Source organism: Spermophilus citellus, assembly GCF_964194105.1.
Source record: "Spermophilus citellus genome assembly, chromosome: 8".
NCBI classification, from domain to species: Eukaryota; Metazoa; Chordata; class Mammalia; order Rodentia; family Sciuridae; genus Spermophilus; species Spermophilus citellus.
Genome location: NC_138189.1, coordinates 31,239,531 through 31,266,517, shown reverse-complemented (window position 1 = coordinate 31,266,517; position 26,987 = coordinate 31,239,531). Strand labels below are relative to the sequence as shown.

The 26,987-nt window shown below is 37.7% G+C and overlaps 1 protein-coding gene across 4 annotated transcripts in view; it reads left to right on the top strand.

Moving 5' to 3' along the window:
* Positions 1-6,133: 6,133 nt before the first annotated feature.
* The window catches only part of RFC1 (replication factor C subunit 1), a 115,291-nt gene continuing 94,437 nt past the window's right edge, over positions 6,134-26,987 (top strand). For 3 of the 4 annotated variants that reach the window (XR_014023223.1, XR_014023224.1, XM_081303568.1), the window contains exons 1-3: positions 6,179-6,326; positions 21,941-22,069; positions 26,102-26,177. Coding sequence is in view for 2 of the 4 variants with exons in the window: in XM_081303568.1 (XP_081159694.1) it covers positions 6,324-6,326; positions 21,941-22,069; positions 26,102-26,177 (208 nt within the window). In the remaining 2 variants the exon portion in view is untranslated. Of the gene's footprint in view, positions 6,327-21,940; positions 22,070-26,101; positions 26,178-26,987 lie in introns of all 4 variants that reach the window. The other variant, XM_081303569.1, reaches the window with a different exon arrangement.

Genomic DNA, 26,987 nt, shown 5'->3' with positions numbered 1-26,987 from the left:
CACGTTTTTTTTTTTTTAAACAACAAGGATTGTGAAATTATTCTGACCTATAGAACTTGGAGAAAAAGATTATCCCAATCATCAAACCTAACATCACTACAAAGTACTTTCAAAGTATTTAGAATTCAAAGACTATTGATCTCTCCATATGCACCCTTAAAATTGCCAATAAATATCATAGGAATGAGTCCACCATTTCAGATACATTATATATATAATCAAATGTATAGATCAATAGTAAAGTTATATGTCTTTTTAAAATGTATTCTTCTAAATGTAAATATTCTTAAGTGAAGACACTGATTTACTTGGTAGAAATTTTCTGTTATTTGTAGGATATAAAAATCATCCAGCAAGTTTATATAAACCTAGATTACTCAAACATAATGATATTAAAAAGATTAATAGGGCATCATCAAAGAATTAAGATAACTGACAGTGCCTGATTTCCTAAATTAGAATATGTACACTTTAATGGTGACAGATTATGACTTAATGATTATGTTCCTAAATGAATTACAAGGTCAACATCACTGGTGTGGATCTGCAGCTACCAGAAAGAAAAGGACAAGCTGCCTAATGGACTATTTTCTATAAGGAAAATGTTCCAATAAGTCCTGACAAAGCAGGACATGCTAATATTTATCCAGGGGGCAGAGGTCACTTTTGTTGTTGCACAGTGAAAATTCAATTGATTTCTGTTGATTTTTAAAAGTTTAGTGAAAGACAATGTGACTATTGTGCTTCTGAAAATGATTTAAAAGTAACTCTAAGAAAGGAGTTAATCCTACCACATAGATAAGTTAACTGAGACAAAGGTGTTGACATGGAGAATTTATTTTGACCATTTCACTTGTTTTCCACTTCCTCACAATAGTAGTTAGACCATAAAAGAGGACCAAAATTCAGATCATGCACTTTCTTTTTATTTTTGGTACCAGGGGTTGAATTTAAGGGCACTTGACCACTGAGCCACATCCCCAGCCATTATTTGTATTTTATTTAGTGACTGGGTCTCACTGAGTTGCTTAGGGCCTCGCTGTTACTGAGGCTGGTTTATGAACTCACATCTTCCTGCCTCAGCCTCCGGAGCCACTGGGATTACAGGCCGGCTCTAGGGTACCATGCATACACTTTCTTAGTTGAACAATTTTTTTTTTTTTTTTTTTTTTGTCATTTCAGGAGGACAGTGATTTCTCTCTGTGTGTATGTTAAGAAAAGAGAGTCGGGGCTGGGGATGTGGCTCAAGCGGTAGCGCGCTCCTCTGGCGTGCGTGCGGCCCGGTTCCATCCTCAGCACCACATACAAACAACGATGTTGTGTCCGCAGAGAACTAAAAAATAAATATTGAAAAATTCTCTCTCTCTCTCTCTCTCTCCCTCCCTCCCTCCCTCCCTCCCCCTCTATCACTCTCTCTTTAGAAAAGAAAAAAAAAAGAAAAGAGAGTCAATTATTACAAGAACAGTTCAACTATTCAAAAGTTTAGAAGCATACAAATAAAGATGCTGATGTCAATATTCTAACCTTTGGGACAAAGCTTTTCATGGATGTTAGCAATATTTCCACCAGGGATATATTTCTAAAAGGGTGGGGGAGGAATAGATCTGTCACAAAATTGGCTGTGTTGATAAAGTTAAAATTTTTCCTGAAGCCCTTTCTTTGGAGGATTAAGACAAGGCCAGTGAGTACTATGTAATTAGATCTAATATATAATATCTCCCTTAAAGTGTCTTTTCTGTGTTAGGTCTAAAATCATTATTAAAAGAAAAAACATTTCAAGAAATGGTTTAAGTTTTGGGATAGAGGGCCTTAATTTTAGAAACTTCAGTGCTAATCCAATCGCTATAGTATCTTTTAGCAAATTGACTCTACAAATGAATAATCCATCCTATTTATTCATTAGCTTATTTGAGAAATATTTATACTAATAAGAGCTTAACAGATGACTAAGGAACACAAAGAAAACATTTTGGTCAAAACACTTAAGAAAACATGCAAAGAATCTTTAGCTAATGTTTAACATTAGCAATAAGTGACTTTTCTGTGCCTCTCTGGAAAACCATATAAAAATCAGCAGCCCCGGCCTGTTGTATTTTTTGTGAATCTTCAGTTTCCTGGAGATGCATAATTGAAGTCTTTCTGTTAATACTAAGACATGAAAGCAGTTATGATCTATTATAGTTTTGTTTTCATTGCCAGTGAAAAGTCACGTAGAAATGCAAGGTGCACCCAGGTTGATCTTTGGTTAGTCTTTTCCTTGGAACAAATTCAAACTAGACACTATTATGAAACAGTGCCAAATAAAGGTTAAAATCCAGATGCCACTATTTATGTAGAAACAAACTTAATAAGAGACTCAGCTGCTCCCTTATTGACAAGTGAAAATAAAAAAAACATATTTAGAAATATTTTTAGCACTCTTAAAGATTTCTTTGCCATGGGAAATAAGTGGGTATCATATTTTACCATAAAACACATAGTAATCATTTTTTTTCTTTTTGGGTATAAAATACAAAGTATCAGAATGACGCAATCATAGTAATTTCTTAGTTTAAAATGTAAAACTGCCAGCTCTGGAAGCTGTGGCAGGAGGATTGGGAGTGCAAAGCTAGCTTCAGCAATTTAGCATGGCCCTAACAACCTGGCTGAGACCTTGTTTCAACATAATATATAAAAAAGGGCTGAGAATGTAGCTCAGTAGTTAACCCCTTCCCCCCTTTAGTCTCTGGTGCGCGCACACACACACACACACACACACACACACACACAAATCTTGTAAAACATTCTCATTACATTTAGAATAAAATTAAACTTCCTTGCTGGGGTATATGGCTCATGGGAATCTCTCCGTTCCCTTCAGCCCAACCTAATCTCTTATTCCCACTTAACTGGTCCCTAGTCATAAAACTTGTTGTTCCTTGAATATTTTAACTTATTCCCATATCAGGGGCTTTATATTTGCTGTTGCCTTCTTAATACTTATGTCTCAGATCAGTATCTCCTTAGGGGCTTTTGATCACTTATTTACAATACTTTCACATTCTTCTCCCCACTTTTCCTCTATCTCATTATGTTGCTTTATTTTCTTTATAGTACATAGCCTTATCTGAAAGCATATCATTATTTTGTCTCCATATTTTAATATTTTCTTTTAAAAACATAAATTTTTGGGAAGTTGAGATTGTCTGTCTTATTGACTCAGGTATCCAGTTTGCACATAAAAAGTGCTCACACTTAGTAGATGCTCAAAAAATATTTGTTGAATGAATGCACCAATAAGAATTACTGCAGTGAAAAAAAACGTTCATTTTTCCATGCATGCTTTTTTAAAAATTGCATTTGGGGTCTTTAAAAATATTTCTAAAAATAATTTCTATTCAAATTATCCAGTACTTTATCAACAAATCACCCTAATGCCGAAGACCTTAAAAGAGTAATCATTTTATCACCTGAGACAGGAAATTTGAATGAGCCTTGAGTAGGGGATTTTTCTGCTCTATGAGCTGCTGACTGGGGTTACTCAGCAGAATTCCAGCAGTTGTTGGCATGGTGAGTCCAAGATGGCTTCCTTCACTGGTGTAGTACCTGGTGGAAATGGCTTGAGGTTGGGCTCAGCTGCACCCTTCTTACTTTACTTGGCAGCTCAGGGCTCCAAGAGGGTAAGGTAGGAACTCTACATTTTCTTAAGGCTTAGTTCTGGAACTGGTTAAGGTCATTTCCACTTTGTTCTTTGGTTAAATCAATCATAGGCCAGTTCTGGTTCAAAAGAGAAGTATAATTTTTAATCTGACACAGTTCTGAGGGTATTTTCAAGGAAACATTCCTAGGAAAATGACCTAACAAATTTACAAAGTATCTTTCAGAAGTGACAATGAACATTTGTAAATTGGATTAGATCTAGAAATTATAGGCAAAAAATTTGTGTTGTATATGCTATGTATATTTTTCTAGCAAGTTGGTTCATAGATTTTTTAAAATTGATTTCTCAAAGGATCTAATGACATTGGCCTCCTCCTTAATCAAGTTTTTCCCTAAGCAACATTGTGCAGGAGATGTCTATTTCAGGAACTTTCTCTTTTTATAACACCTAGCATCATGTAACAATGATGATAATAATTGCTGACTTAAAAAACAATTATTACCTACTTTTGTTTCAGAAACAGTTCTGTAACACTTTACAAAGTGGTACTATTATCTTATTTTATAGATGAGGAACTCAGGCACAATAACTTGTCTACGATCACATAACTAGCAGGTAGTGAGGCTGAGAACCTAGCATACTAGCATAGGAGGGACTCAAGCAGTGAGGCTTTGTTCATTGGTGACAGTTGACCTGTTTATAAATTGGGAATAGTAGAAGCTATAGGGGAAAAATGAACTAATTGAGGCTGGTCCACAGCTGCAAACTTGGCACATGTTAAAATAGGTGCTTAATATATACTAGCTCTTCTATTCCAGGGGAATTTGCTAACTTTCATTGCAGAGACATTGGTGTCATAAAGTGCAAGACCCAACAAGGGGTGGGTTGAAAAACATTTGAAAACCTGGGGCCTAAGCAGAGATATTGCTCACCCCACTAAACACTCTGATGGTCTCCCTTTTTCTCTCAAAATTGTATGTAAATGTTGCATTCTGTTCCACAACTCAATACTTATCTATGAATATAAAACTGGCTTCTGTCAAAGCTCTCCCATCATGACTTTTTTTTTCCCCATCATAAGTTTAATTAGTTTTAAAGATTGCCATCCCATGCTTTATAAGTGCTGGCACTATTAAACATTGATGCCACTTTTTTTAAATTACTTTATTTATTTTTGCATTACAATTCTTCATTCAGTGATGCCACTCTTGATGTGTACCCGATGCTATATAAAACAATAACAACTATTTATACAAATATGTAAACAAACTCACTTTCTATTCTTTTCCCCCATGAAACCAATTTAGCTATTCCATTTTTCTCCATATCATTTCATCTTAGTTAATACTTTATTGGGCTTATAATTCTTTTGTTTATTGTATCTCATTTTTCTGTTTCAAAATATATACAAAAATTTAATTTTACCTTTGGCCATAAGGCTCTATAATTGTTAAAGCCATCATGGCTCTTCTATGGGGATGCACCTTGGTGTGCCCTGGCTTCATACACACCACTGCTCTTGGTGGGATTCAGCAGAGCAGGAGCAGTGCAGGTTTGGAATTAAAGGAAATTCCAAATTAGGTGTAGATTTCTTCCTCTGGTAGCTTTGGGACAAATTTAGACCCATTAACATGTTTGAGTTTCTTATTTTTCATTTATAAAATGGGGTGAGTTGTGGTGACCAGATGATTTCACAAAATGCTTTTTGAAGTATACAATATTAAAGTTGTCCTTTAGCCCGGTGGTCTTCAAACTGTGGGTGTTCTCTTATTAATAGGCAAACAAACAAAAAACCCCAATTCAGTGGACCAAACATTAAAATAACAACAACAACAACAACAACAACAAAATATCAGATGTCGCTTGCTTGGGAGTAAATTCCCCCACCCCAAACCTTGGTACTGGGGATTGAACCCAGGGCTGCTCAACCACTGAATTTCAGCCTCAGTTCTTTTAATTCGAGACAGTCTGAATTGGCGAATTTCTGTCATTTGGCTCAGGATTAGAAGTGTGGCTACTGCCCTCAGGCTAAGGCAGATATTTACACATCGAAGGTGTTTCTTTATTTTTTGGTTCTGGGGATTAAACCTCGAGGGGCTTCACCACCGAGCCTAGTTCCCAGCCCTTTTTGAGGCTGGGTCTCATTAAGTTGTTTAGGGCCTCGCTGTGATGTAAATTGCAGAGGCCGGCCCCGAACTTGCGATCCTCCAGCCTCAGGCTCCGTAGTGCTGGGACTGGAGGCGTGGGCCGCCCGGCGGGCCCACTGTTTTCTTTCTACCGGTGATAGTACAAACTTTTGGAAGACTGTAGAACAGCGCACCTTCCAGAGGTGTTACCGGGAGGAACCTGGGTACCCGGGACTGAGGGGAAACCCATCCTGTATCGCCCATCTGGGCGCCTCGGCCAAGAAATCGCGGACGGGAACCCACGCGCTGACCACGACCCGATGACCCTTCTCTAGGGCAGGCCCCGCCAGCCCCGGGAGCCACCTGGACGGCGTCGCACCTCCCCGTCGGGGCGGGGTCAAGAAGAAGCGCGCGCTCTTGACGTCATTGCCGGGCGCCGGTGCCTCCGCTTCTGCCACTTCGCGGGAGAAGTTGTTGGCGCCAATGGATCCCGAGTCCCGATAACGGATTCCCCAGCCCGCCGGCCTTCCAGCCTGCTCCTTAGTCCTGGGGCTGCGATGGTGAGCCCCGGGGGGAGGCCGTGCAGCTCGGGGGCCTGGGAGCCTTTACAGGCCGGGGGCGGATGGGGTGCTCCTGGGTGCGGCGTGGGGGAGGACGGCGGTGGGTGCTCGGCGGGGGAGCCCAGGCACCCGCGGGGCCGCGCACCCCGCTCTGGCTGCAGACTTCCCTGGGAATGCGGGCTGCGGCGCTTTCCGTCGCCCGATGCGCGGGGATTTGGGTGCTACGCGGCACTTTCACTCTTTTTTCAACTCTGGGGGAAGGGAAGAAGGAAGAGTGGTGATGATTTGGGAACGGAGCGTTAAAGTTAATTTCCTGTTTACTGTTGCCCCCAAACTCCGTTTGTGTGCTTCCTGGAGCTCTGATTTCAAGATGTGGGTCAGGAGGAAGAATGCAACAAACTTTCCTTTCTTAAGAGTAAATTGCCTGAGGCCTTCAAGTTTCCTGATGAACAGCTCCCTGCAACTCTCTTCTCGGTCTTTTTTTTTTGAGTCTCGATGGCTATATGGGGAAGACGGTTCATTTTGTTTGAATGTTCATAGGAGTTAAACGGATAGCACGGTTTACCAGGAAAAAAAAAATGCGAAGAGTAGAAACAAATGTAACGTATTTGACAGCTGTCATCCCTTATCACCTGATGTTAAAACAATGATCTTAACACCCCCCCCCCCAAACTTAAGTGCATAATTCTGTATAAAGCATTTCAAACGAATTGAGAGTAGAATAGCAGCCGGCAAGAGACATTCATCATGGTATGGCAGTGGATACAATTATGTGCTTGAAATGTTTCTAAAGGGCAAATTAAGGTGTTCTATTAAGACAGAAGATACTTACCAATCATATGTAATTTTTAAAGTCATTCTTAACCTTGTCAGAATGCCAGCATTCTGAGGAAAAAAGTTTCATGCCAAATTGGGAAACTTTGCAGCCCTTTGTGTTTTTTCTCAAAAAAGGATATAATAATGATGATAATAGCCACCCTGAACCAACCATCATCTTCAGGTCAATATGTGAGCTGTTTTGCTTTTAAATACTTTTTTTTAAAAATATTTTTTTAGACATTGATGAACCTTTATTTTATTCATGTATTTATATGTGGTGCTGAGAATTGAACCCAGTGCTTCACAAATGCTAGGCAAGTACTCTGCCACTGAGCCACAATCCCAGCCCTTACTTTCTTTTCATATTGACCCATAGCAATTCAGTTTTACAGATGGTAAAGAGACTTTTTAAACAATTTGTCATACAACTATGGTTGAACTAGAATTAGAACCTAGGTGTTTCTGGCTACTGCATTTTACTTCCTCCCTAAAATGATTATCATTACACTTTGGATTTGGGGAATCATGGTAGGGTGGAAAATTGATGAGATTTGAAGTCTTGAAGGTGAAAATGAGATGTTGTTTTAGTTTAGTAGTTTATAGTTATATGGTCTTGAGCCAGTTAAGTGGCTTAACTTTAGACTCTTTCTTTTTCTGTTTTTTTTTTTTTTAAAGGTATGGGGGGGATAATAGCTATCCCTCCAATTTTTTTTTTAGGATTAAACAAGATAATATATATATACAGCTTCCATTTTGGAGCATGGTATGTAGTAGGTAATATACAACTGCTTAATTTCCAATAACTTGTTTCTTTCAGAAAGGACTCTGAAAAAAATACATAAGATTTTAAGGGAAATTGTAGATGCTTCTGATGTCAATTACAATGAACCAACAGCTTGTATGGTTAATTTTTGATCATTTAGGTACTTTTAAATTTGGTTCTTTCTTTCTTTCGAACTTCTGTTCTTGATGCAGTTGAAAAACAAACCTCTTTGTAGAAAAGAAATGATCAAAAATTGGTCAATTTTACTGTTTGCTAATGGGAAAAGTTTCTAGAAAGTAGTAAGAATTTTGTATTTTGGCTTTTGATTTAGCTCTCCAGCCTCTAGTACAAAAAAGTCTAGCAAAACCGTAGGCTAAAATTCTATTCCACAATTTTTTTTTTTTATGCATCTACGCACAAGTTATATTATAGGACAGTAGTTCTTAAATTCTATTTGAGTCACAGTTCCCTTTGGTAAATGTGAATGGCATGCAACTTTTCTGCCCAGAGAAATACACATAGGCCTGTAACATATCATCTTAGCTTATTCACAGACAAAAGGTAATCTGGGAGCTCCAGTTTCCCCTCGATATTTTCCAATCAGAAGTTACCAATAAAGGAATAAAACACTGTGTCCACATAATGGAATACTGTTCAGCCATTAGAAAAATAAGAAAATTATATATCCTGATATAAAATAATCTCCAAGATATAAATTTCTCTGGAAAGAAACACAAGGAACTGATAAGATTCATTGTTGTCAGAGATGGGAAGTATGTGTCTGAAAGATATGTGTTTTGAACCATGTGAATATAAAAGGATCAGAAATAAAGTCTAAAAGGAATAAGAAATGAGTCATGTAAACAATTTGAATTGCTATGAGAGTTAATAGTTTGCTCAAAATGTGAATAAAACCCAAGAGATGCTACTTTTAAGAAATCAGCATATAGGTTGACATGGCAACACACACCTATAATCCCAGTGACTCAGGAGGCCAAGGCAGGAGGGTTGTAAATTGGAGGCCAGACTCGGCAGGCAGTTTAATGAGACTTTCAAAATAAAAGTTTAAAAGAAGGGCTGGAGATGTAGCTCAGTGGTAGAGTGACCCTGAGTTCAATTCCCCAGTACTGGGTGGGGGGAGTGGGGAATCAGCATATGTCATTAATTGGTTGGCATAATTAAAAATATACATAAGGTTGAATTAAACACATCAAACTTAAGGGGCAGCATTTTTGAAGGACTGTCAGGTCACTTTAAATACATTGTAATCTCAGCTGCTTTGTCATTGTTTGCTGTGTGAAATTCTTGCTTCCCTGGATAGTGTTGTGATCCCATTGTAATGTAATTTTGTCATATATCCTAGTACTTGGTCTATGAGGCTCCTACCTGTCTCTCTGATTTCACATCTCAGTTTTGGGTGGTATGAAGTATAGAGGTCAAAGTTTATTCTTGGGCATGTGGATATTTAGTTGTCCTGGCACCATCTTTTGAAAGGGCTATTCATTTCCCATTGAATTATTTTGGCACAGTTGGCAAAAATCAGTTGACTCTAAATGTTATTTAGATTTGTTGGATTCTTAAATTCTATTTCTTTGGTCTCTGCCTATTCTAATGTTGCAGTGCACTATCTTTCTTAATGTGGCTTTGTGATAATTTTTGAAGTCTTTTGGAAGTAAGAGTCCTCCAACTTTTTTTTTTTTCCTCCAAGATTGTTTTGGCTATTCCAGTCTCTTGAATTTCCATATGCATTTTAGAATAAGCAGAGTAGCTAGGATTTCGATAAGAAATGTGTTGAAACTGTAGATCAATTTGGGGAATATTGCCATCTTAAATATATTGTCTTCTGATCCATGAACATGTAATGTCTTCCTATTTGTTTAGATCTTTGATTTTTTTCAAATAACATTTTGAATTTTACACTTTTTCTTTTTTCTTTTTTTTTGGCAGTGGGGTGGTGGGTACTGGGGATTGAACCCAGGGGTGCTTTACTACTGAGCTACATCCCCAGCCTTTTTGATTTTCTTATTTCAAGACAGGGTCTTGATAAGTTGCTTAGGGCCTTGCCTAATTACTGAACCTGGCCTCAAACTTGCAGTCTTTTTGCCTCAGCCTTCCAGGTTGCTGGAATACAGGTGTTTGCCACTATGCCTGGCTTACACTTCTTTTGTTAAATATATTCCTATAATTTATTATTTTTGATAATATTTTAAATGAAATTTTTTTCCTTTTTAGAGATTTGGCCTCATATTGAGGGCCTCATAGGTACTAGGTAAGTGCTGTACCACCAAGCTATACTCCCAGCCTTTGGAGTTGTTCATTTCAGTTTTGGATTGTTCATTTGTAAGAGTATAGATATATGGTTGAGGGCTGGTGATATGGCTCAAGTGGTAGTGCGCTCGCCTGGCATGCGTGAGGCACTGGGTTCGATCCTTAGCACCACATAAAAATAAAATAAAGATATTGTGTCCACCTAAAGCTAAAAAAAAATATTAAAAAAATAAATATGGTTGAATTTTGTATATTGATCTTGTATCCTTGTTGAACTCATTTATTCTGATAGTTTTATAATGGATTTCTTATGATTTTCTATGTGAGTGTGTTGGTTAGCTTTCCATCACTGTGACAAAATACCTGAGATAAACAACTTCCAAGGAGGAAACATTTATTTTGGTTCATGGTTTTAGAGGCTTCAGTCCACAGTTGGCTGGCTCCACTGCTTTTGGGCCCATGGTAGGGCAGAACATCATGGTGCCTAGAGTACATGGTAGAACAAAGCTGCTCACCTCCTGACCACAGGAAACAAGGAAAGGGGAGAAATTGGAGTCCCAGTATCCTTAAGGACATACCCCCAAAGACTTACCATTCTCCCATTAGGCCCCCCTCCTAGAATTTCCACTACCTCCCAGTTAGCAGCCAAGCCTTTAACTCAGGAAATTCTGGGGGACACTCTGGATATAAACTTGAGAAACTTAAGATGAAAAACAGTCCTCTTTGCAGACAATAAATGGTGAAGGGCTGGGGCTGTAGCCCAGTGGCAGAGCACTTGCCTAGCATGTATGAGACACTTGGTTTGATCCTCAGCACCACATAAAAATAAACAAATAAAATAAAGCATGCTGTCCATCTACAACTACAAAAAAAAAAAAAAAAAAAAAAAAAGAAATGGTCAAGTTGGTCAGTTTTACTGTTTGTTAATGGGAAAAGGTTCTAAAAAGTAGTAGGAATTTTGCATCCTCTGATATTTAGTTAAGCCCTCCAGTGTCCAGTACAAAAATATCTAGTGGGGCTGGGGTTGTAGCTCAGTGGTAGAGCACTTGCTTAGCATGTGTGAGACCTTGGGTTTGATTCTCAGCACCATATATAAATAAAAATAAAAGTCCATTGCCAACTAAAAACAAATTAAAAAATATATCTAGCAAAAACCTAGACTAAAATTCCATTCCATAATTTTCTTTTGAAACAGCTGTGCACAAGTTACATTATAGGATGGTAGTTTGTAACTTCTCTTTGGCTCACAGTTCCCTTTGATAAATGTGAATTGTATGCAAATTTTTGCCCAGAGAAATGTACATAGGCCCATAACTCACTGATTTAGCTGATCTACAGACAAATATTATGTTTTTGTGTGTGGTACTGGGGATCAAACCCAGCACCTCAAGTGTGCTATGCAAGTGCTCTATCACTGAGCCAAGCCCCGAACCCCAATGTATAAGACTTTTTTTTTTTTTTTTTTTTTTAGTCTGTGAAAAGAGAGTCTGTCCATTCTAGGTATCTTTTATTTTGTTTTCTTGCCTATTTGTGTTTGTGTGTGTTTTGCTGTACTAGGGATTAAACCCAGGTGTCACACGTGCTTGGCAAGGGCTGTACCATTGAGCCATACCTCCAGCCCTTAATTTATTTTGAGATGGTGTCTCATTAAATTGACCAGGTAATCTAGACCTTGTGATCCTCATGCCTCAGCCTCCCATGTAGCTGGGATTATAGGTGAGCAACACCATACCCGGCATTTGCCAAATTCTTTTCTTTACTAGAACTGCCACAATGTTAAATACAAATGGCAAAAGTGGACATCCTATCTTTTTCTTGATCTTAGGGGGAAAGCCTTCTTCGAGCTTACTTTTTGCTTCCAAAGATCTTAATAAAATTTAAAATACTTTAAAATTATTAAACTGTCTCAGATTTTATTTGCCATGCTGTCACCAGCTACTTCAGTGTATATTTTATTCAGAAATATAGTTTTGCATTTTAGTGATTAGTTCAAGATCAGAGATTTTTATATTTAGAGATTTGGTGTTGTATGTTCATAATCAGTTTCTGCTGTTTCTGATTGTGAATCTGGTTGGCTATTTAAAAATATTAAGCAGAAATATTTATATTTCATCAGTACTGTCAAAATAGAGAAGTGAAACCAACATACAGTATTTTGGAAATCACTCTGCAGAGCACTGTGATACTTATTTTGCATAAAATACTATACTCTTGAAGATAAATGACCACAGTGACATAATTTGTTTCTGTTCACATTTTTCATAAGCAAGTATTACTTGCATGTTGGTTGAGCCCATTAGCAGTAATTAGAGTTCCTTTGGTTACACCTCAAAGTAAATATATATCAGCTTTTGTACTCTTGACATTCTAAAGCTTAAAGGTCATTGTGGTACTCATTTCTGTGGGTTTAGGAGGGTTTGTTGCAAAAACATTTTTTTTAATCTCTATTTTTTTTAGTTGTCAATAGACCTTTATTTTATTTATTTATTTGTGGTGCTGAGAATTGAATCCAGGTCCTCACACATGCTAGGCAAGTGGTCTACCACTGATCCACAACCCCAGCCCTCTATTAATAGTTTTGAAATCAACCAACCAAGGAGGAAACATCTTGATATGGGTTGAAGACATACTAAATGCCTTATTTATTTGTGTGTGTGTGTGTGTGTGTGTGTGTGTGTGTGTGTGTTTGAGTTTGACAAAGTCAGATATTTTGTTTTAGCCTATGTATATTCAGATTGTATATGGGCTGCCTGATATGCAGTGCTTCTCTCTAATAGTGTTGTAGATTGTTAGTTCATACCTTAAATGAGAAAAATGCAAGTAGCCTTTGCTTATATTTAAGTGCATCTTAAATTTCAAACCTTTTTTTGGGAGGGGGGCGTTACTGGAGATTAAACTCAGGGGCACTCAACAACTGAGACACACCCCCAGCCCTATTTTATTTAGAGACAGGATCTCACTGAGTTGCTTAGTGCCTGGCTATTGCTGAGATTGGCTTTGGACTCAAGATCCTCCTGCCTCAACCTCTTGAGCTGCTGAGATTACGCATGTACCACAGTGCCCGGCCTTTTATTAGAGAATGTCTTGGTGTTCTCAATTTTCTCACCTTTTTTTTTCTTTTTTTTTTTTTTAGTTGTAGATGGACACAGTACATAAGGGTTTGTTAAGTAAATAAATGATTTTCTGAATCAGGGCAGTGGCAGTAGGAATGGAAGGGAGAATACAGCAGTATTTGGGAGCAAGATTAGGTGAGAGGAGTAGGTGGAGAGTCAGAATGAGGAGGAAAGACAATGCGCTTGTACCTTCTTGGGTGAACAGAAGTACAGTGTGTGGAGATGGGAGATCAAGGGACAGAAGCAAATGCCAGAAGAAGATGGTCATTATGAGTTGGAGGCCCCTTTGCGCATTTGGACAGAAGTGTATCTAGCAGGCTGTTAGCTACATGGGTATGGAGCTCAAAGGAGGTTTGGAGTGGAGGGCAAGATTGGAAGGTGTGTATTTTAAGTTGTATGGAGGTTAAGTGGGTACCTGTTAGCTCACACAATATGAGTGTGGGTTCAAAGTTGTTAACTTGGATTTTGTGATAGGATTTGGGAAAGTCCCCAGAACTGCATTCCATGGTTTTTTTTTTTTTAAAAAAAAAAACCTCACAAATGTATGATATGTCAAGGCCATTGTATTGTGTAACTAATTAAAACAAATAGAAAAACCCCTCAGAGCTGGGTATGGAACCCAGGGAATCCCACATACTAGGCAAGAGGTGGACCTCTAAGCTATACCCCTAACCCTCCATACAAAGTTTTCTGTGCATGTTTGTTTTTGCGTATTTTTGGGGAATGTATTCATACCTTTCACCGGATTTATGAAAGTGCAAACACTGCTGGTATTGTTAGTGAAAAAACCATTCATTTTTTTTTCCTTGACATGTGCTTTGGCATATTTTAACAAGTGGGTACCTCTGTCAGTGGCTTACAAGCTCTGCAAGGGGAGGGACCACAAGGATAGGGAACTATTGTATAGAGTGGTACATGATGCATTTTCTGAAATGTTTGATGAGTTGAATAAGTACAGATAAACTTTGATCTTTAATAAAAAAAAAAAACCAACAACTAGAAGGTAAAACTTGTTGGTATGAAGACATTTTCTCTAGCCCTTTCTACATGACTTTATATGTAAGCTATCAAAACATTTCATTACAACAAATAAGGTAACCTAGAGAACTACATTGTTGTGCTATATTATGTTGTAGGTCTCTTTTGGGTTTGATCTGAATTGTGCTCATTCAAGTAGTTAATATTTGTTTTATTGGATCAGAACTCAATTCTAAAAAGTTGACTTACACAATGTTAGCCCTGGTGAAAATGTTAAACTTGTGAAATAAACTGTTAGATCAGGCACAGTCGTCTCAAATGCATCAGTTATCCTAATTATGCAAGTTTGAAAGGGACCTTAGTTTTTAAACCTGAATTGAATAATTATTTCAAATTCTGTTGAATTTTGCCAGTGTTGGTTTATATTTTTGGGTCAGATACCTGAAAACTTTTGCTCTATGTTATTTAATTGAGAGAGTAGTCTTAAGTTTCTATGATATTGAATGTGACTTCACAGTCTTTCCTGTCCTCTTGCACACACCTAAAAATGGAAGTGAATCTTTTCATTGTCATGGAAGGAGCCTACCAGATGGTCAGTAGATTCTAGGCTGTGTTGGGAGAGTGGTTTCTAGTCCCCATTTCTCTTCCTGTACTGTGCTTTATGGCATCTGTTTTTTATTTCCTATGCTCAGCTTTGTTTTCTAAAGCCAGAAAGATGAGAGCAGAAAGTAGAATTAAGTTCCATGAGAACAAATTTTTGCTTGTTATGTTTATACCAAGCCCTAAGAATAGTTAGTTCTTGGACTCAATAAGTTTTTTTTTTTTTTTTCTTTTGATACTAGGGATTGAAACAAGGGGTGCTTAACCATTGAGCTACATCCCAGCCTTTTTTTTTTTTTTGTATTTTGAGACAGGGTCTCTCTAAGTTACTTAGGGCCTTGCTAAGTTGCTGAGGCTGCCCTTGAACTTAGAAGCCTCCTGCCTTAGCCTCCCATGTCCACTGGGATTCAGTAGTATTTCTTCTTGAATGAATAGATGAGTAGTGAATAAAGGAAACTGACTCAGGACCTTGCAAGTCTTCCTGTTTAGAACCTGTTAATGTTCAAAGGTTTCTCAAATAACGCTTCTGTTTCTCATGATGTCTTCCTCAGGGAAGTTCTTGAGGCAGGTGCCACACTGTGATGTATCAGTAACATCAGTTTTGTATGTAGTGATATTTCTGATTTTTTAAAAAAGTAACTTGTTTGGCTAAAACAAATTTTGAAGAAGAGGAAGTACCCTATTAAAATGAAAGTGTTTTTTTTTTCCTTAGCCACAGTATTGTTTTAAGACAGGAGAGTAACATAAAGATCAAATATAGAAAGTTAACTTTAATAATTCAGCTCACAAATAATGCACAGTGTTAACTTCTTAAAATTCATACTGAAATATGAATTCCAATTAAAGATTTTTTTGATGCAAATTTATTTTTAAATTTAGGAATTGATGCACCCTTTACTTTGTTTTAAATACAAGTTTTAAAAAGTATTTGTAATTTCTAGTAGGAAAACATGACCTGAGTGAGTACCCCCCTGGCAAACCACTATTGAAGCTTCAGCTGCCTTTGGTGCAGAGCTGTGGGATTAGCTTCAAAGTACTCAGCTGTCTTGAGGTGAGACATCGGAGGTACACTGTTCTGTTACTGTGGCATCCATTAGGTGATCTAGAGTGCTTTTCCTTCAGGAAGGGCTGTCAGGAGGGCCTTATGCTTTACCTCCAAATTTGGCTAACAGTTTACTGCTGAATGGGTTGCTCAGGTATTTTGACACGTTTGCCAGATTCTGGGCCATATCCTGGAAGTCTTCCATAACACCAGGCTTCTGCATAGCTGCAAGAACCTTTGTGTCACTAAGAATTTCACTGAACCCAGGCATTCCTCCCATTCCAAGCATTCCTGCAGGAAAATTACCGGGCATTCCTCCAGGAAAGCAACCTGGAAAAGAGCCATTCTGAGCTTTTGATTGTCAGCTGGCTTCTTTCTCTAGGCCTTTGTGCTCAAGCCTTCTTAACCCTTTCTAGGCTTTCACTGATCTCTCATCTTCCTGCTTTTACTTGTACTTTCTCTGTGTTCTGCAAGTTTCCAGGCCCTCCCTTGAACTTCTTTCAGCATTCACTCTAGCATTCTAATCCAGACGACAGGCAAGGCAAGATCATAGGCTGCTACTTCCCAGTGTCCCAGAAGGCTATGTACTTTCCCTTGCCTCTTGGAAGACTGAGCTGAATCAGGATGTATTGGAATGGCTCTGTCACAGTTCCAGATGGCAGCATTTGGCTGTTCTAATTTGAAAATGCTGGCTCTCTTAGTATACAGAATGGCCACCTGGAGATTTGGCATGATGGCATCGGTGAACAGGTCAATAGTTATGCTTAGTCCACCATCATTTAGGGCTGCAGTGGCGCCCCTTTCTCCTCTCTTGCCTGGCCTCTCATCACCTCCGTTATTGCTACATTTCCATCTCCCATTTCTTGAGGTTGTTTGTGTCTGGTTCAGTTGCACCTTCGCTGTACATTTTTAGATTACTTCCCTCAATAATTTGCCTGCCTCTTTTTCTTTGCCTTCTTCCTACTTTTTCTTCCTCCATGTTTTCTTCTGATTTAGATTTATGAGTAGCAGGTGACCCTGTAACCGCCACACCCTCCCCATTCCCTCAGGAAGTGCACTTTGTATTTCCTCTGCATGCAGAATGCTTCTGTCCTGCCCACACATTTTTCAGGAAGACCTGAAACTCACTCACTCAGTGAGGATTGAACCCAGTGCTCTGTACTGTATTTAGGATGAACCCAGTGCTCTGTACTATATTTAGGTCTTTTTGTACTAATGTACCCATTTGTCATCAGTACTGGACATGCATGGTTGGAGGTGGGAGGCAGAGGGCCTCCGCTGCCGCTGCCCAGGCTGCAGCCCCATATTTCAAAACAAATCTAAGCCACACGCAGTTAATCCCAGTGATTCTGGAGACTGAGGCAGGAGGATCACATTCAAGGTTAGCCTCTCCAATTTAGAGAGACACTGTCTCAAAAAAAAAAAAAAAAAGGTTGGGGGGGATGTAGCTTTGTGGTAGAGTGCTTGCCTAGCATGTGTGAGACTCTGGGTTCAGTCCTCAGTACTGCAAAAACAAAAAGAAGTCTACCACAATTTCATTTTACATAATCCAGAGCCTTTTTTTCTGATCCCAGGTTTGAAGGTGAGTGGTTTTAGGAATAACCATTTATGTATTCATTGACTATTAATCAAACATCTACTTAATCTGGTGTACTGACCCTGTACTTGAGATATGGTAGTAAGATAGACAAGCTTGCTATATGGAACTAACAAATGTCTTTAAGCTTAACTTTCTATGAGCATCAGGTGTTAAGGCTCAGTTCAGGTGTTGCTTCTTTAGTCCTGTATTAAGTGCTCCCGGTGCTTTCATAGCCTTGTGATTAGCTTTTTATTTTTATGTGGTGCTGAGGATTGAACCCAGTGCTCTGTACTGTATTAGGCCTTTATGTACTAATGTACCCATTTATCTTCCAGGAAGCTTCATGAAGGCATTTTTTTCTCATAAAGGAGCACTCAACTTTGCATCCTAAGTCCCTGGCACAGAGCCTACCTGTAAGCTTAAAAGGATCAAGTGTATCAAAAATGGTAGGAGGAGGCTGGGGTTGTGGCTCAGTGGTAGAATGCTTACCTAGCATGTGTGAGGCACTGGGTTTGATTCTTAGCACCACATAAAATAAATTAAAAAAAAAAAAGGTCCATTGACAGCTAAAAAATATTTTAAAAAAATGGTAGGAGGGGAAAGTGCACGTCTCTAATTGGGGCCTGCATCTGCTTTTGTATAGTCCCTAGAGTTATAGAAACACTCTGAGGAGGCAGCCATGGTCAAGTTGAAAACTAGGATAGAGATTTGGAGTGAGAGGACCAGTTTCCATTCTGGAGGTTTTTGGTGTGCCACTGCTAATCCTCATAGGGGTCTGTGAGGCAAGTGGCATCATGAGGAGACGAAAAAGGACAGAGAAATGAAGTAACTCATGCCACAAGTCTCATAGTAAGTGGAAAACTTGTTTGTCTGACTTATTCATTCCATTCATTTATAAAGTGGGAATGTATTTTAATTTTATTTGCACTATTCACCACACAGAATTATCAAAAGACATAAATCTGTGTCCAGTTGCTGTAAGTCAAATATGAAAACTAAGCATTTTACTTAGTTTTTCTGTTAAAATTTTTTATCTAACTTTTATGTGATCTTTGCCTGAATCTTTTGGCTCACTTGAATTGACCTATTTGTTCAATTAATAATCATTGAAAAAAGAAAGAATAGTTAATAACTGCTCTTTTTTGTTTCTGCTCCCCAGAAATGGTCAAAGAAAAACTATATTCTGGGACAGGGGGTATGTGCACATTTAAAGTTTTACTTCCCTAGTAGCTGGGGCTACAGGCATGCTATATCCTGGCTACATTTAAGATTTTGATAAGTGGGGCTGGGGTTGTAGCTCAGTGGTAGAGTACTTGCCTAGCACATGTGGGGCACTGGGTTCAATCCTAAACACAACATAAAAATAAATAAGACAAAGATATTGTGTCTGTCTGTAACTAAAAATATATATATAAAAAAAGATTTTGATAAGTATTGCTGAATTATCTTCCAGGAAGGTTATGCCAGTTTTTACTTCTCTCAGTGTTGTAAGGATGTTTCCCCACATCCTTGATGAATTTTAGCATTATCAATCTTTTAAAGCTTAGAGGAAACCAATCAAATTTTAATTTACCTGTTTATTATTTGTGAAGTTGAGCGTCTTCTGTGTGTTGGTTGTTTGCATTTCATTTTTAACTTGTCTATTACTAGCTTTTATTGTTATTTTGGCTTATCTTCTGTTGATTTGTAGGAACTCATTTATGTATTACATATATTTACAAATATTGTAGACAGTTTTTGGTTGCCTCTATTTTAACTTTTTGGCATCTTTTTTGATTTTTATCTAGTCAGACCTCTTTATAATGTTTATAGCTTTGGTTTTCTGCTTAGAAGGCTTGCCAATTTAAAAAATTGTTCCCTTTTCTTCCTTTTTACTTAAATAATCTGGCAGGCAAGGGAAGTGTTGAGAGCCATTCTTTGGTAATATGATTAGATACTAGGGATTGATCTGCATCGCATGAAATCTTTGAAGATGTAGAGTATTAGAAAGGAAATGTTAATTGGAAGGGTAATGTAAAGTCACGCTGTATAAATTAATTAGCCTAATTGCTGACCTTTGCTTCTTACATGTTTGTATTCTACAGCTGCTCATACTGGAAAGAGTCCTAAGAAGTTGTTTATGACAATTCTTTTCTAAAAGTTTAGGTTTTTAGTACATATTGAGTGAGATCAGGATGCATTTATTTCTTTTATGCTTCAGAGTATAGGGAGGTGGGGGGAGGGAGTGGGTAGAATAAGAGAAAAGTAAAGGAAAGAATGGAAAGAATTAGGAAGGAAAGGGTGTGACAGTGTTAAGAGTGGCAGTAGAGATAAAATCAGAGTGTTCAGTGTTACTGATAGTTTTATTCTCTGAATTACATTTTGTTTTCTTTGGAGTTTTAAGCATTTGTGGTTCAAAACTGGGTTGTACATGGATGTTAAAAAGACCTACTATTCAAAACTTGGTACACTGATGGTTCAAGTTTTGGTATTTCCATGATGCAACTCTGTGTGTGTTTAAATAATCATCACTATTTTAGTGAAGAATTACTGTGTAATTTCAAAAAGTGAAACTGATGTGAAACATATTTCCTTCAGAAGCAATAAAATAGTCAGCCTTAAACTTGATTCTTTGCAATTTATAAGGAAGCCTGTCTTTTTAAAAAATATTCTTTAGTTGTTGATAGATCTTTACTTTTATTTATTTATACGTGGTGCTGAGAATCGAACCCAGTGCCTCACACATACCAGGCAAGTGCGCTATCACTGAGCCCCAGCCCCAAGGCTGTCTTTTTCTATTCTTTGCTTTAGTACCTCACAAGATGTTTCAGTGTTAGAGATGAGGTATCCATTCTATAAGCAGTGGGGTTTTTTTTTTTTTTTAAGATTTAGACTTAATTAATGGATTTATAACTTTTCTATATTAGGAGATTTACAAAAGAGGGTTTAAAATCAGGGAAGTCTTTAATCTTTCTCTCATCTCTTATGTTAACATGCCTCTGTGCCTCATTTGTCTGCTTTGTTTATTGGCTTAGCCCAAAGCTGTTTGTGTCTTGAAAAACACACTTTGAGGTTTTTGATATCATATGAGTATGACAGTTATTGCTTAGATCCAGCAAATTGCCATCTCTTCTTATAAAAGTACTTTTGTAGTCATTTCTCTCAAAGAATAAAGAGAGAAGTTGGAGGGATAAAAAAGTTAAAAATTATGAACATGAAGGATAGGAAAATGGTACAGCTGTTTTTTTTTCTTCATTTTTTTGTAGTTGTAGATGGACAGAATGCCTTTATTTATTTATTTTTATGTGGTGTTAAGGATTGAACCCAGTGCCTCACATGCTGGGCAAGCGCTCTACCACTGAGCCTCAGCCCCAGCCCCTACAGCTGGTTCTTGAACTCAGTTCTTTGGAATTAAGATTTCAAATTCTGGGCTGGGGATGTGGCTCAAGCGGTAGCGCGCTCGCCTGGCATGCGTGCGGCCCGGGTTCGATCCTCAGCACCACATACCAACAAAGATGTTGTGTCCGCCGAGAACTAAGAAATGAATATTAAAAATTCTCTCTCTCTCTCTCTCTCTCTCTCTCTCTCTCTCTCTCTCTCTCTCCTCTCTCACTCTCTCTTTAAAAAAAAAAGATTTCAAGTTCTTAATATTTTGTGATCCTTACACCCTTGCCTGTAAACATATTTATAAATGGAGATGTTGTGAAGGGATAGTAGTTCAGCAATGAAGCTTTTTGCTGAGTCACATTGTGTTGAGAAGTATGAGAAAAGTGAGTAATTTTAATTATAAATTGTAAAGTTGCATTGAATTGGTTTGAGTTCTAAAGATGAATATGGAGTAGAGTAAGAAGAACATATTGTAATGAGCACCCCAAGTTTTTCTTCAGAAATTTGGGAAAATCATATAAAGGAGAAAGTAACTTCAAGCTTTCCTAGCAACTAAGAGAGATTAGGGTTGAAAGAGTTATATTTCTCGTAAACTGAAGAATACATTCCATGGATAAAGATCATATTCAACTTTTTGTTTTCTCCCCAGCTATGTTGGGTTATGTTGTACATACATGATCAATAAATACCTGAGACTTTGCACATACTAGGCAAGTACTCTACCACTGAGCCATATCCCAGCCTGGCAAATTTTTTTTTTTTTTTAAACTTTATTTTATTTATTTATTTTTATGTGGTGCTTAGGATTGAACCCAGGGCCTCACATGTGCTAGGCAAGTGCTCTACCACTGAGCCACAACCTCAGCCCTCTCCCGTCCCCCCTCCCCGCAAATTGTTTTTAATGCAGGTAATCTTATCAGGTAGCTTTTGTACATTTAAAGGATGCTACTGCATGCATGGAACTATCTTGGTATGGAGAAATTACTTAGGGTAAACCAGTGTGTGAGATAAGCAGTGCCATTTATTGTTGAATTTAGAATATTATATGGTTACTATTTATTTATGAGTCTTTATTTTCTCTTTTAGGACATTCGGAAATTCTTTGGAGTTATACCAAGTGGAAAAAAACTTGTAAGTGAAACAGTAAAGAAGAATGAGAAAACAAAGTCTGTTGAAGAAACTTTAAAAGGAAAGAAAGGAATAAAGGAAATCAAGGTCAGTTTTCCAAACGTAATTTTTTATTGTATGAAATGTTAAATAAACTGAGTTCCTAAACTTGATATACTGGGAGCCATGAGTAAATTAGATTTAATAAGATCATTCGGTCTGTGTAACATTTCATCCATGGTCATCTGAAATTGTGCCCTCATATGCAAAGTACATTCGTTCCATCTCAGTAGCCACAAACAGTCTTAAATTCATTCCAGCATTGTCTTAAAGTCCAAAGTCTCATCTAAATGTCATCTAAATCAGATATAGGTGAGATTTGAAGTATGATTCATCCTCTCTAGCTGTGAATCTTTGAAACCAAATATCATGGTGAAACAGGCATAAGCTAGACCTTCCCATTCCAAAAGGGAGTCATCAGAAGGAAGAAAGGGATAGTGGGTTGTGTCAAGCAAGTCTAAAATCTAGCAGGGCACATTATATTTTTAAGGCTCAAGAATAAATTTTTTTTTGGTTTATGCCCTATCTTCCAGACCTACTGGGTGGTAGTTCTGTCTCCATAGCCCTAGGCAGCAGTCTTGCCTGTGTGGCTCTCCAGGACCTCTCTCCTTCAAAGTTACAGGTGGAGGATGTCTGGTCTGTTGAAACCAAGCGGCTTCAGGTTTCACACTGTTGAAACTGAAGAGGCAATTCTGATGACCTCTGAATTGCCTTTGCTGTTGTTCTTCCTTTTTTCCCTGAAGAATGTAACTATTATTCTGTCCTATAGAATCTAAGAAGTCCCACATCCTTCCTTTGTTCTGTCTCCATCCCCTTCAGTTCAAACTGGCAGTGTTTGTGCTTATGGAATCCCATAATCTCTTTAGTGCTAATTCAGATGCTTTGGGCATTCTCTTCAGAACATGCTTTCTCATTTTTTGCAATATAAACAGGCTGAGAATTTTTCAAGTCTTTAAGTTCTGGTTCCTTTTTGCTTAACAATCCCTTTTCAATACATCTCTCTCTCCTCCATTTTTACTATAAGCAATCAGCAGGACTCAAGCTACACCATCAACATTTTGCTCTGAAATCTTCTCAGCTAAATATCTAATTTTCTTCTTTAGAAGTTCTGTCTTTCACAAAATACAAGAACACAACTCAGCCAAGTTCTTTACTCTAGTTTTCAATAACCTCTTACTCCTTCCTTCCTTTCTTTGTGTTGGGTATCAGATCTAAGGCCCTTGTGCATGCTAGGGAAACACTCTACCACTGAGCTAGATCCCAAGCCCTATATTCTTATTTTTATGAACATTCTGTTCGTGATAATATACATATTCTCTGAGATGAAAGAAGTTTTTACTATAGCACTCATTTAACTCTTCTTTTTTTATGAGCCTTTACTGGAATTGACTTTAATGTCCATATTTCTATTAACAGTTGTGGCAATCTAGGTTTCTTCTAGCTTGTATCTCAAAACCCTAGTAGCTCTTACCCATTACTCAGTTCTAAAGATGCTTCCATATTTTATGTATCTTATTTTATACTTTTATTTATTGTATATATTTTATATATGTATTTATTTGTATTTATAGCAGTATTCCATTTCTCAGTACTAAAATTTGTATTGGGGTCTCCAGAGAAACAGAACCAATAGGATATGTGTGTATATATATATACATACACATACATACATATGTATACATATACGTATAAAGAAATTTATTACAAAGAATGGGTTCATGTGATTACAGAGGCTAAAAAGTTGCAGTTGGCAAGTTGGAGACTTGGAGAGCTAATGGTGTAGTTCTAGTCTTAAGTTTGAAGGCCTGAGAAACAGGAGAGCTAATAGTGTGGTTCTGGTCTGAAGCCTGACAAACTTAAGACCCAGGAAGGGTGACATTCCAGTTATAGTCCAAAGGCAGGAAAAAACTGATGTCCTAGCTGCGAGCAGTCTGGCATAAAGAATTCTTATTCAGCCTTTTGTTATTTTTAGGCCTCCACCTACTTGGTTGAAGTTCATCTACATGAGGGGCAGTGTTATGGTTTAGGTATGAAGTGTCCCCCAAAAGTTCATGGTGTGAGACAATGTAAGAATTTTCAGATATGAAATGATTAAGAGGTCTGATCTAATCTGTGGATTAATCCACTGATGGATTAACTAGGCAGTAACTGCAGGCAGGCAGAGTGTGGCTGGAAGAAGTAGGTCACTGGGTGTGTAACTCTCCCTGGTGAGCAGAGCTAACTCTTGTTTCCTGGTTGCCATGTCCTGAGCTGCTTTCTTCTACCATGACCTTGTGCCATGATGTTCTGCATCACTTGTGACCAGAGCTATGGAATCAGCCAACCATAGACTGAATTTCTGAAACTGGGAGCCAAAATACCTTTTCCTCCTTCAAATTGTTCTTGTCAGGTATTTTGGTCACAGTGATGAAAAGCTGACTAAACAGAGGGTATCTGCTTAACTTGGCCTATTATTGATTTATTCTATTTATTAAGCTCATCCAAAAGCACCCTCACAGAAACACTTTGTGTTTCTGACATACCTTGTGGTCCACTCAAGTTTGTATATAATCAAGTCATTATAGGTCATATTTTTTTCTTTCTTTGTATGTCTAGTTATTTTGGATTTATCATGGAGATTGTGAATGATATGGTGTAGGAAGTTTGGATTCTGTTATATTATTCCAAAGAATGTTGATTCTTTTGGTTTATTAGGCAGTTGACGTGACTGAATTTAAGCTCTAAATTCTTGCCTCCCCTGTGACAGGCAGCTGCAGAAATCTTTATTCAATTCGTTTAACTTTAGCTAAGTGATTGGAGGTGTTCCAGAAAGGATAGGAGAAAACCAGAAATTGTGGCAAAGTTTATAATAGGCAGAATTTGGAATTCCTTTTCTGTAGTTCTTTCCTTTGGGAGAAAACATCTTTGACTTTTGAATTATTGTAGTTGCTATTAACTCTGTTCTCTGATTTAATGGTATAGATTGAATTATAATGGTTCATTTGTTCCATTTTCTAGCAAACTAGTTGATTTTATGTTTTTGAAGTTTCATTATGAACAGAAATAGCATATATTTTTACCTTTTAATTGTTTACAGTTTTTTTTTTTTTTTTTTTTTTTTTTGCTGCCTGCTTTCTTGATGCTTTTTTGGAAAATTTTAATGTTAGAAATGTGATGTTTAATTACAAAATATGAATAATGCCTTTTGCCTTGGTTTTATTTTTCCAAAAGGCATTGGATAGTAGTGGGTTTCTAGTTTAGATTTTATTTCAGTTTAGTTTTCATTTTTTTAGGAAGTACTGCCTTGTATAATGTTAAGATAATTTCTGTTACTATAATAAAATAGCTAGGATAGTCAGCTTACAAAGAGAAAAGGTTTATTTTGGCTCACAGTTTTGGAGGTTCTAGTCCATGTTTGATTTATCCCATTGCTTTAGTATGGTGGTGAGGTAGTACCTCATGGTGTGAGCATATAACAGAGCAAAGTTATTCACTTCATGGCCAAGGGGCAAAAGAGAAAGAGAAAGGATTCAGTGTTTCACAATCCCCTTTTGGGGACAGCTCCACCCCACCCCATCTGCCTCATAACTTAAAAAGTTTCACTGCCTCCCAATAGTGCTATACTACCCTGGCAACCAAGCCTTTAACACATGGGTCTTTGGGGGGCACTCAAGATTCAAACTGTATCACCTTGTCTTTTAATATCTGACATTCTTTTATTCTTTGTTATACATTATTGAGGCCCAATAATAATATAGCTTTTTCTGTAATTCTTTACCATCCTGATACAGTTATTGTGTGGCTTATTCTTTAGTCCAGTAAGTGCATTATTAACATTTTGGGCTAGAAACTCTGTTGTGGAAGACTGTTCTGTGAATGGTAGGATGTTTAGTAGCATCTCTGGTTTACTTATTAGATGTCCCATAACCCTCCTCCCCCTCAGTTGTGATAAGTAATAATGTCTCCCAACATTGACATATGTCTCCTTGGGAACAAAATCGTTCTTGAGAACCATTAAGCCCAAGACTAATGGGGGGGGGGGATAAAGGGATGTTATATGATAGGCTTCTTTGTGTTCTAATTATATTATGATGTTTTTAGGTAAATAGCTCTTGTAAAGAGGATGCCTCCAAACAGAAGCAACCAAACAAGAAAAAGAGGATTATCTATGATTCAGGTAATAGTTCTTCTAAGGACCTTTAAAGTTTAAAAATTATTTTGTATTTCTTAGAACAGTGTTTTACAATGATGTTCTGAGGCACTTAGTTCTCTATGATGTTTATAAGTACTGTGAGAATAGGGCTGTATGTGCAAGTAAATTTTTTTTTTTTGGGTACCTATTATTGAACCCAGGGGTACTTTACCATTGAGCTACATCCCCAGTTCTTTTTATTTTTTATTTTGAGACAGGGTCTTGTTAAGTTGCTGGGCTGACAATGAATTTGCAATCCTGCTTCAGCCTTCTGAGTTGCTGGGATTGCAGGTGTGTGCCACTGTGTCTGGCTATTGAATCAATTTTTAGGGGCTGGGGATATAGCTCAGTTGGTAGAGTGCTTGCCTCATATGCACAAGGCTCTGGGTTCAATCCTTAGCACTATACCCGCCCCTCCAAAAAAAAATTTTTTTTTTAAATTAAGTAATTTTTTCTTTTCTTTTTTTTTTTTTTTTTGAGATGGAGGTCTTGCTATGTTGCCCAGCTGGTTTTGAACCTCCTGCCTCACTCCCAAGTGCTGGGATTATAGGCAGGCAACACTGTGCCCCTCTAAAACAATTTTATTCAATTGCAGAATTTATTAGAACATGAATGTTATATCTAATATGCATCTATTCATACATGTGTGTATATGTGTGTGTATATGTGTACATGTATGGTTGTGTTCTGTGGTGCTAGGATCAATTCCAGGATGTCATATATCCCCAGCCCAGAACCTAAATATATTAATGTATTAAGGTTGTTTGGATGGGGATAGAATATGTAGCATATGTC